This window comes from Saccostrea cucullata, unplaced genomic scaffold, assembly GCF_032062105.1.
Source record: "Saccostrea cucullata isolate Sc308-1 unplaced genomic scaffold, CSIRO_AGI_Scuc_v1 ctg4002, whole genome shotgun sequence".
In the NCBI taxonomy this organism is placed as follows: Eukaryota; Metazoa; Mollusca; class Bivalvia; order Ostreida; family Ostreidae; genus Saccostrea; species Saccostrea cuccullata.
In genome coordinates, this window is record NW_026931817.1 from 1 (window position 1) to 11,363 (window position 11,363).

At 35.6% G+C, this 11,363-nt stretch overlaps 1 protein-coding gene across 1 annotated transcript; it reads left to right on the plus strand.

The window, feature by feature from the left end:
* Positions 1-1,798: 1,798 nt before the first annotated feature.
* LOC134233608 (failed axon connections homolog) lies at positions 1,799-10,064 on the plus strand. The gene is made up of 6 exons (XM_062715589.1): positions 1,799-1,913; positions 3,107-3,242; positions 3,609-3,805; positions 4,367-4,578; positions 9,591-9,707; positions 9,839-10,064. The coding sequence occupies exons 1-6, from the start codon at positions 1,822-1,824 to the stop codon at positions 9,976-9,978; spliced, it is 894 nt and encodes a 297-aa protein (XP_062571573.1). The 5' UTR covers positions 1,799-1,821; the 3' UTR covers positions 9,979-10,064.
* Positions 10,065-11,363: the final 1,299 nt, after the last annotated feature.

Sequence of the window (11,363 nt, forward strand, 5' to 3'; positions counted from 1 at the left end):
TCATCAAGTGTCCCTCCTATATATGTATAATGAACACTGAAACAATGTGCAATTTCTTTTACTGAAGTCAGCTTTTTATTTTTTTTAAATCTCTTTATGTATTTTTTATATTACAGAAAATGCAGTTAAATTTAATTAGCATTAATTTTGACAAACTTTTGCTGATTGAGAAGTGAAATGTCTTACAAACCAGTATGTCACTTTGCTAAGACTAAACTTTGATGCTTGTATTTTGATTTACATGAATATGATATAATAATATTCATTTATAAATATACATGTATTATATATATTTGCTGTGACAATCTCTATGTTGATTTTTGTTAATTATTATTATCTAATTTGTTTCCTCGTGTTTACACCAATTTTACCTTGAAATCTGTTTTATAGAAATAAAAAGTTTGCACAAAGAAGAAATGGCTTTTATCCCTCTATGACAGATTGTAGATATGAATATTCAAAAGAAAACAAGATGTGTATGTGTGTGTATGTGAAAAAAAAAACACTGATGCCACGATATGGCACCTTTTGGTAAAGGTTGAAGTCTAGAGATTGTTAATCAAACCCAAAGGTCAAGCAATAAAAATATTTTTATCCAAAGATAAAACTTGTCTCAATAATTATACATGTACATGTGAAAAGCCAAAGCACTAACTAATTAAAAGTTTTGCGAAGGTTAAAACTTTTTTTTAAAATGTGGGTCAAGGTCAAAGGTCAAATTAAAGGTACCAAGGGGAAGGCCTTTTTAGAAAAAAATACAGCTACTAAATATTGTAGCTCTAGCACCAAATGTTCAAAAGTGATGGCCAAGGTTGAAGTTTTTCAAAAGTAGATCAAACTCAAGAGTAAAGGTCAAAGGGAAAAAAAATGTTGTAACCTAAAAGAAAGGAATTGTCTCAATGAATATATTCATTTGAAATACATGTAGAAAAGCCATTCAAAAATTATGTCCAAGGCTTTTTAAAAGTGAGTCAAAAGTCAAGGTCTAAAAATTTTTATATTCATGGAAAATACTTGTCACGATGAACACACATTTGAACCACGGGTACTTGTTGACAAGGGCACCCCCTCTACCATATTATGAGTCGGAAAAAGGTGCTCACCTTTAGAAAGACAATAATGGAAAAGGAGAGATTTCAATATTTATTCAAGGGATTTTGACACGTATATATATATATTTTTTTTTTACATATTTGTTCAAACTTTAAATAAATTAAACAACTTTGAGTCTTTGAATGTTCAATTATCCACCAGGAACCTAATTTTTTTTTTATTTATTTTTTTTTTTTTTGCAAATTTTAAAGTATCAGTAAAATGGTGTTACTATCAAAGTTAGCATCTTTTTAAACGATCTCCTAGTCGACCCCCCCCCCCTTTAATAAAAAAATGAATAATTAGACAAGAACCTTGAAGAATTAAGATTGAAAATAATCAACCTGCGAAAGTAAGACAAATTCACGAAATAAAATTTATATAAAGAATTTTGTTTTTAAATGATATATTTCATTTTTAGAATTCCTCAAATCAGTAATGCAGTTAAATATCTTGAGATAATTACTCAGCAAGATGGGGTCCCACTCCTAAAATTTCATAAAATGCTGTAGTCTCCATGCAGTACAGATTACGTATTACATCATGTACATGTATAATATTCTCTTGAATATTTTTGATTTGAAAGGTATTGTCAATTGATCCATGAACAACATTGTCATGACCTAATTTCTGACGCAAAACAATTTTCAGAGAGAAAAAAATCCGATGAGGTCATTGACCTAGTCGGGCAGACTCATCTTTTCATGTACGCAATTTACGCTCTGCGGTATGATGGAATTCAAACAAGGAGCATGGCTTTCTTTGGCTGGATGCGCACTTCTTCTTTGTTTTGTTCTGTGCTGTTGTCTCCTTCGAAAACGGTAAAATTACATTGAACTTGTACTGCTAGGCCTATAGTTTATTCACAAATTTATGACCGCCTTTCCATGTTTATTTTGATATTTCATGCTTGACTTAACTTTATAAGAGTAATGTTATTTTTGGATTAAAAACGTTTTAAAAAATTATTTCTTTAAGATTAAGTTATGTATAAAGTTGTAATATTTGAAAGTACATTTAAATGATATTATTGTTGAAAGCATTCTTCTGTTACATGGACAAAGAAGTCTTGTGTTTATAAAATACGTAGTATGGAAGTCAAACTGGGTTAAAACGTTATTAATTTCCACAGGTGCCCGGGGACGGCCCGGAACCCCCCCCCCTTCCGTACCCCAAGGATTGGTTATTTGACCTTTTTTAAATGAAATATTTTTCCATGACATATTCACAGAGTATAACAACTGGAAAATCCATTATAGCTAAAACAAGCCTTTTATATATAAAAAAACCCCATACCATCTGATACTTAAAAAAGTAAAAAAGAACTCTTAGGGGTACGGACCAATTTATGAATTATGAAGGAAGGGGGATGGGAAGGTCCCTCCCCAAAGCTCTGTGGATTGAGCAACTGTGCTTGGGAGATTGTTCGAGGTCTCTCGGCACACATTTTTACAAAATTCGAATTGCGAAAATTCTCACATTATGAGTTTTTAAAGCACGATTGTAAAACAAAATTATATCACCATTTTGATTGAAAGTATCGTCGGATACCCAGAGATGTCCTCGTCTTTTAATCATCACCCGGTCAATAAGCATAGCTTTGTTAAAATTAAACGTGGAATGTAATAACAACGCAAAATGTAATTAACTGCATGGGATTATTACATTTTGCGTTATTACATCTTGCGTCGAGATCAACGCTGAATGTAAAATCGCAAAATGTAATGACGTTATTTTTAGATTATTACATTTTGTGTTGACCTCGACGTAAAATGTAATAACGTAAAATGTAATAATAACAAAAAGGATGTTTATATTCTTACATTTTGCATGATTACATTCTTTGTTGATCTCGACGCAAAATTTAAAAACGTAAAATGTAATAATCCCGATTTACTAAGTATTACATTTGTATTACATTTGCATTGATGTTACATTTCGTGTATATGCGAGAAGATTGACCGTGGGTTTCCGACAATGGATTAATTGAAAGGGATAAAACATTTTTTCGCAGGAAAAAGTTTCTGACAGTTCCTACAAATGTGGTAGTGGTCCATCACTTCTTTGGAAGAGGGTTGATGGTTCCCAGCAAGTCGCCATTCCCAATGAAGCTTGAGACGTTTCTACGCATGACCAAAACACCATATATGGTGGGCGCTTTTATATAATATAAACCGTTGTTATTTTTTGTAATTTAGTAATATTTTAAACTATAGTTGTAAGAGTGGTGCAGATCTATACAACCTGCAACAAAATCTTGACAAACAGGAAAAATGGCCTTTTACTCTACTATCTTCATAACATTCTGTCAAAAAGCAGGTTATATATTTGTATATAAAGATTTGATATTATTTATACCAGAAGTTAAAGATACGTTGTATGTATAGTATACCAGGCATGCCTGAGGTTTGTATCAGTTATCCATTTCGATCGAGATGAAATTTAATTATTTTCATTGACATATCCATACATTTAAAAAGTACGTAAGAATATATTAATTTCTAAAACCTTTTTAGAATGACCACAGCGGGAGAATGTCCAAGAAAGGTAAAACACCATGGATCAAATTCAATGATACAGAAGTTGCGGATTCCCAATTCTGTATAGATTTCCTGAAAAAGAAAAACGGCATCGACCTGAATACAGAACTAAGTTCCCGGCAGAAAAGCGTAGCCAGGGCGTTCTTGAAACTGATTGAAGAAAACTTTTACTGGTATGACTGCCTAAGTACATGTACCCTTTCCAACCGTCCCCCACCTCTACCCCCCCCCCCCCCCCCCATTGAAACATAAATATTGATGAGCATATATTATTTTTATATACTCTCCCTCCTTCATGAACTGAGTTTGGACAGTAGATATATATCGGCAACGTAACAAAACAATTTTTTTCCAAACACTATACCACATAACCTTTTCTTGACCTAAACTGCGACGGGCCTATTGAAAGTTGGAGGGGGGACTATACCTACGCTCCAATGTCCATTGCCTATATTATGGGTACTTTGCAAAAAAAAAAATAAAGTAAGGGCTAAGTCTCCCCCCTCCGGTTCCAACGCCTTCCGAGTAATATTAATTATTAAAGATTTTCGTTGAGATATCGATAAGCTACATTTATACTACACAAAGTTTTAAAATAAACAATTCATTTTCTTTAAAAAATGTAACAAATAGACTTTCTAAACCATCTTGGTTCCAAATATTTAAGATACATGTACATGTATGTAATCAAAAGGTTTCCTTTGAATGTAGCTGATGTCTGTTTTACATTTCAGGACGCTATGTATCGAACTGTTCTGTAATCAAGACAACATACCAGTGTTGAAAAGTTCAGCTCCATTTAAGGGATTTGGCTTTTGGCTGTATTATTGGTTTGTGAGACGTGCCATAAAAAACGCCACCTGGGGACACGGAATTGGACGCCACAGTGTGGAGGAAGTCTGGAGCATAGGTCAAGCTGATATCGAGGCTCTGTCTAACTATCTGGGTAGGTATTTTTAAGGAATCACTGTCTAGTTAGGAGGGTATGTCAGGGCATCAACAATAGTGGGAAACATGGGATAATTTGCATAACGGGCGAAGCCTGTTATGCTTAAATTATCCCATGTTTCCCACTATTGTTGATGTCCCTGACATACCCTCCTAACTAGACAGTGATTCCTTATATCTCCATTTCATTGTGAAATAAAATTATAGATTTAGACTTTAAAAATGTAGCTTAATAGATTTAAATCACATGATGACGTCCATGCCAATTTCAACAGTCCTCGCCAACCGACGTCAAACACAAAGGCAGCCGCACGAGATTTACATGCATATTTGGCCTCCCTAGCGTCAGACACAGAGACAGATGCGCACGAGAATTGCATGCGTATTAGGCCTCCTTAGCTCCCGACCTATCGACCTGCCTAATTTACATTCCGGCAGAATTATCAAGAAATAAACTACCCCTAACTTTCAAAGAGTTATCACAGAGAAAAATATTAGAAATAGAAATATTACTACATAAATATAGAAACTTAACAACGGAAAATTGTTTGTTATACGAATTGTTAGTTGGCCCTTATTGTTAATAAGCAGTCAAACGTCCAAATATGAAACAGATGTGGCAGAGTCTAGCGCCATTTGTAGACCGTGTGGCGCAGTAGTTAGAGCGTACATGCGCTAGAGTCGCGAAGTGAGTAGTTGACCCTTACTTCGCTGGTTCGAATCCCACTGTGGGACAAGGAAATCGGCCCTTCGGATGAGAACGTAGAAAACGAGGTCCAGTGTCGCAGTAAGTGCTGGCACGAAAAAGATCCCTCCCTGCTCAATGGCCAAGAGTACCGAGTATAAGACAAAATTTGCAGTTCTCCACCGGCAAGTGGTGGCGTCTCCATGACTGAAAAATTCTCGAGAGGGACGTTAAACAACATACAATCAATCTAGCACCATTTTTTAAATAATAAGACATATGACTGTAAGAAATACAACGTCGTCGATATATTTGAATGTCGAATTAAAGGCCACAGCAAGTTCTTTATTTTTTTTAATATGGAAGTTTTTTTTAATTATGAAAGCTTCAAATTAAGAAATCAAAATACAGGTCGACAAATAAAAGAGCTCAGTAAAAGTCCATCGAAATTCCAGCAGACTATCGAAAGACCTACTTGTACTCGATCTAAAAGACTACATAAGTATTATTTATTAACTTTATGGAAGGGAATTACCGCCAAAAGTCTATGTATCTTGCTTTTGTTCTTATTCTGCCTACTTCTTTATGCTTCGTTATTATTGTAACTATATGTCACTTTACTGTTTTCATATTCGCCTTTATTACATTTCACTTTGACTTTTATCCTTCTTCATTTCGTCCTTACTTCTATGTTTCTTTATTCTTGTTAAGTCATTTTATTTTCTTTTAAATTGATACAGTATCTTAAATGATTATCTCTATTACGAACGTTAACTCAATAATGCAAACAATGAAGCATATTCAATGAAGACGAATACGAGTTGTCCTAATTTAGTGCCGCATTATAACGCTAGGTGGCAGGGGTGTTCGCTAAGAGTGTTGGTAAAATTAGGTAAGCAAACCGGGCCGGGGTTATTCGAGTTTTTTCCCAATTTTCTGCCTTAATACTTTATCAATCGAACTTAAATTTTCAAATGAATGATGTTTGTTATTAGTTCAGGTATGTACCCGATACATGCCATTCCCTCGGAAGTCTCGCTAGATGGTAAGATTTCCCCTGGAAGACTGACTACATAGTGATGCTTCCTTCGGAAGACTATACAGTGGGACTTCCCCCGGGGTATAGCTAGTCTTCCGTGGGAAATCTCGCTATATATAGCAATTCGCCCCCACTTCATAGCGACCCCTCCCCCGAATAGTTTTTTTTTAATCGTAAAACGATATTTATATATACGAACGTTTTCAGTTTTTGAAGAAAAGTTATCCGTCCTATACACATGATACATGTATGAATAAATATTTAAATAATATCATTTTAAAAGTGCTTTATAATTAAATCATTTTAACCAATAGTTAAACATAGATAATCTTCAAGAGTACATATGGATAATGACCACCCCCCCCCCCTTCTCCCCCTGGGTTAAGTCGCCCGCGTGGCACTGTGGTTACGGCGTCTAGAGTCACGAAGTACAGTAGTAAGGAGTCGATCAATACGTCGTGGGTAAGAATCCCACAGAAGGACGTGGAGTTCAATCCATCGGGTGAGATCTAGACCTTGTTACCCGAGGTCCCGTGTCGCAGTAGGTGCTGGCACGAAAAAAGATCCCTCACGGCTCAATGGCTATAAGTGCCGAGTATATAGGACAAATTTGCAGCTCTCCACCGGCAAGATGTGGCTTCTCCTTTTGAGTTAAAAATTCTCGCAAGGGGCATTATACAATGTACAATCAAACCACCAAAGTCTCAATATATATACTGACTTCCGGGTGGACGACCTCCTATGGGGTAAGTTTCGCCGGTAGAGGGGTGGGTGGCCACGAAACATTTTCCTAAACGTAACTTTTTACTACTGGAAACGTTCAGCGAAAGGCTTGTTGCCCCCATCCCTTACCCTTTTTATTGCAGTACTAATAGTCAGTTTATATATTAAAAGTCATGTACTTATTTGCATGAGTAAAATTTAGTACTGAAAAAAAGTTGACGACCCCTCCCCCCTCACCACCACCAAACAGAATTTTTGAGTTCTAAGAATTTTTTTAGCTCTTCTGGCTGATCACAAATACGATGCGTACTAAAGATATAAATTCTTTCTTTATTGAAAATTAAGTGTTATTTTAATATAAAATATTAACGCTGAAAATAAGACCAGGGAGTTTCTAGTATGTCTGGATGCATGATGCCTAGTTCCTACTTCGCCTACCATGCGCGGATCTAGAGGGGGGTGGGGTGTTAGGACCCCCTGGAATTTACAAGGTTTAAAAACGTATATACTAAAGCAAGGAAAAAATGTTAAACGCTCCCTACGAAATAGGATTTTGACGTTTGGGCGAGTTTAGGTTTTTTTTATGCTCGTCAAGAAATTTCTGGGATTGGAAATTTTTTTTTTGGACTGGGGTGGACCCCCCCCCCCCCCGGAAAAAAAAAATTTGGATCCGCGCCTGCCTACCCATATTAACGCTCCTCACTCCTTTGCAAAGCCATGTCCCTAGAATCACGCACATGAGCAGTTATATACTATCTGAAGTTCAGTTCAGTGGATGGTTCTGAAAAACAACCCAATTTATGAGGGTTAACTAGTATCAAAATATTGAACGTTTTTATATCAATTAAACTGGAATTCAATTATCCAACAATTAACTTTAATAGAGTTATATTTTTCAGGCGAGAGAACAGTGACGTAGCATTGTACGTTTTTGAAAGTAGGGAGGGGGCAACAAGAGAATAAATGGTAAAGTACCCGGCTGAAAGCACCTTGACAAGCGCAAAAAAACCCCAGGAAATTGTCCAAACTTGAAAATACATACTAGGCGTCGGAACCGTGGGGGGGGGGGGGGGCTTAGCCCCCACTTTTTTTTCCAGAGATAGACTTAGTACTGCATAGGTTTAGACCACCCCCCCCCCCCACCTTGCCATGGACACGATGCAGTATAGGTTTAAAATGGGGAAAGTGGTGTTGTATGGAAAAAAACTTTGGCACTGGAGTTCGAACCTACCCCCCCCCCCCCCCCCCCCCCCACCCCCACCCCGACGAAATTGAATATTTGAGTTTGGTAAATTGCAAATTTCCTTTTTTTTTTTTTTTTTTTTTTTTTTTTTTGCTTGTCAGGTTTTTTTTTTTAAGGTCTTAAAAAATTCTTACACATAGCCCCCCCTCCCCACTTTCAATTTGCTTCCAATGCCAATGAAATCCTATTTCGAAGGCGGGGTGAGTTTTGGGTTAGATTCAACTTCTTCTATAGAATCAAATTTAAATTTTCTTCCTACTATACGTACTACATTAACTTATTTGACCCTTACTCTTACAAAAAGTGGGTCGGCCTTTCAATGAACATATTCAGTATAGTATAAAGTTATGTCTGAAAAAAGAGGCCGCTATTCCTGTGTGCCCAGAGAAAATAAATATGAAGTTTCCATTATTGGATCGGATTATTGGATCCAGCCTTCAGAAGTTCGATTGATAATTAAAGTACTAAGGCGTATTGAAGAATCTTAAATAACCCGACCCGGGTTTGGTTACCTAGTTTTACCAACACTCGTAGCGAACACCACACCACCTAGCGTTATAATGCCGCACTAAATTTTGACGGTTTGACAACTTCCATTCGTCTTCATTGAATATGCTTCATTGTTTGCGTGATTGAATAATTTATTTAAGAAACTGTTTAAATTTAAAAAAAAGTAGAATGCATTTACAAGAATAAAGCAACATAGAAGTAAGGACAAAATGAAGAAGGATAAAAGTCAAAGTGAAATGTAATAAAGACGAATATGAAAACAATAAAGTGACATATAATTACAATAATAACAAAGCATAAAGAAGTAGGCAGAATAAGAATAAAAGCAAGAAACATAGACTTTTGGCGGTAATTCCCTTCCATATAACTTCAGAATACTTATCTGTAATCAGAGTACTTTTAGCGAAGTAATTTTTGGTGGTGCACAATCACAATAAAAATTCCAGTTTCATTTTGAAAACACAGTTGTCTGTTATTAGTACATCCCAAAGCTGATAAGTTTTAAATTTTCTCGTGAGAAAAGTGGGAAAAGGTGTAGAAAAATCGTTAAGTTTTGATGTTACGTAGTACTGACTTTAAATTTTTCTAAAAGTTTTATGGAGTTTTTGAAAATTGGTATACTAGTACACCACTTCGAGAACATGCTAATTAGTGTACATGGTACAGTACGTCTTAGGTTTTCTGGGGTTTTTTTTGGTGCGGAGTAAAGATACATGTAGGAGTTCTGTATTTTATGAAGTAAGTACATGTAATATGTATGATACATAATTTTTCATTCTGCTAGAATTTTTGTGCTTCGTATTTCTTCAGGTGATAAGAAATATTTCATGGGAGACAACCCCAGTGAAATAGACTGCTCTCTATTCGGAATGCTGACATTTCTTCTGGTTAGCATGCAGGGGACACGATATGAAAGTTTTACCAAAGGTACGATATAACAGAAAATCACTGTCCTGGAATTTTTTCTATATCTAGATTTGAAATGTCAATTGCAAACTTTGTAAAAAACAATATTAATATTAATTATAATGTTAATTATAACTTTTGTTAATTTCTAGAGAACCATCCCAATCTTGTGAGTTATTTCCATAGAATGAAGTCCACCTACTGGCCAGACTGGGACAACTTGACCACAGCCAGCGATAAGTTTACCGATGACCATGGCAAAATTTATTTTTCTGAAAATATTCCCAAATGAAACAGTGCTGGCAAACCAATTACAAAATACTAGTAGTATATGTCTCATTTATGAGAAGAAAAAGAGAAATTCAATATATTTTTGTATTACAAGCTGTAATAATAATAATAATAGTAATAATAATATAAAAATAACCCGTGATGTAAATCGAGGTTTTAAAAGTAAATGTCCACTATTATAATGTTACAATTTTGTGTAGTACGCGTCATGGCAGAAGATCCCTGCTTTGGCGGAATGAAAACACCCTCACATTTTACAGAGTTTCTATGTTCCACTTAGTTTTCCTTAAGGATGTGTAGGAGTAAAAAGATTTTGTTTTGGAGTCCATGGGTAAGACTTTTTTCATCCGGGGCCTTGAATGATTGTTGTTGATGTTTGCAACTTATTAAGAATTCATTAACATGTATACTTCTTACACTATCAGTTGATCCTCGCAGGTTCGAATCCCACTGTGGGACGTGGTGACCGGTCCTTCGGATGAGACACTACAGTATAAACCGAGTTACCGTGTTGCAGTAGGTGCTGGCACGAAAAAGATCCCTCCCTTCTCAATGGCCCTAAGTGCCAAGTTTAGGACAAAATTTGTAGCCCTCCACCGGCAAGTGGTGGCGTCTCCATATGAGTGAAAAATTCTCGAGAGAGACGTTATACAATCAATCAATCAATCTTACACTATAATTTTTTTTTATAGTATGTTTATGTGATTATATTTAACTGCTTTTTTTAAAGAAATAAAATACTCAGCATTTAAATTAAAACCAGTACTTAATTTTTGGTCATAACTGGTCGCCCATGCACGTGGCAAAGTGGTATGCATTATAGTCACGGAGTAAGAAGTTTATCCTTAGGTGGCGTGTTCGAATCCCACTGTAGGACGTGAAGACTGGTCCTTCTGATGAGACCGTAAAAATCGATGTCCCTGATCCTAGTCGCAGTAGGTGCTGGCACGTAAATGATTCCTTATACTTGTTTAAAAGGACCGAGTGCAGGTCCAAATTTGCAGCACTCAAAAAGCAAGGTTGCTTCTCCATTATGGGTGAAAAATTCATGAGAAAAAGTAAAACAAACACAATGATTATAATCGAGTCAATTTAATTTGTTTACAAATATTCATAAACCATTTTTGTTATAACCACCTAAACCATCTTTATGAATAGTACAAGTACACAGTACTTAGGGCCTTCGTAACCAATTATTTGACAATAACAATATTGTCAAGTTGTAGATTTTACTGTCTTCTTTTATTTACAGTACTATGGTCAGCTTACTGTATACTGAGTATTATATTCTATTTACTCAGTATTAACTCTGGACTGGACAATTTTAGATCTCTTATTCATGAGAAAAGATACCATATATTTTTTTCCTTATGCTTAAGAAAAAAA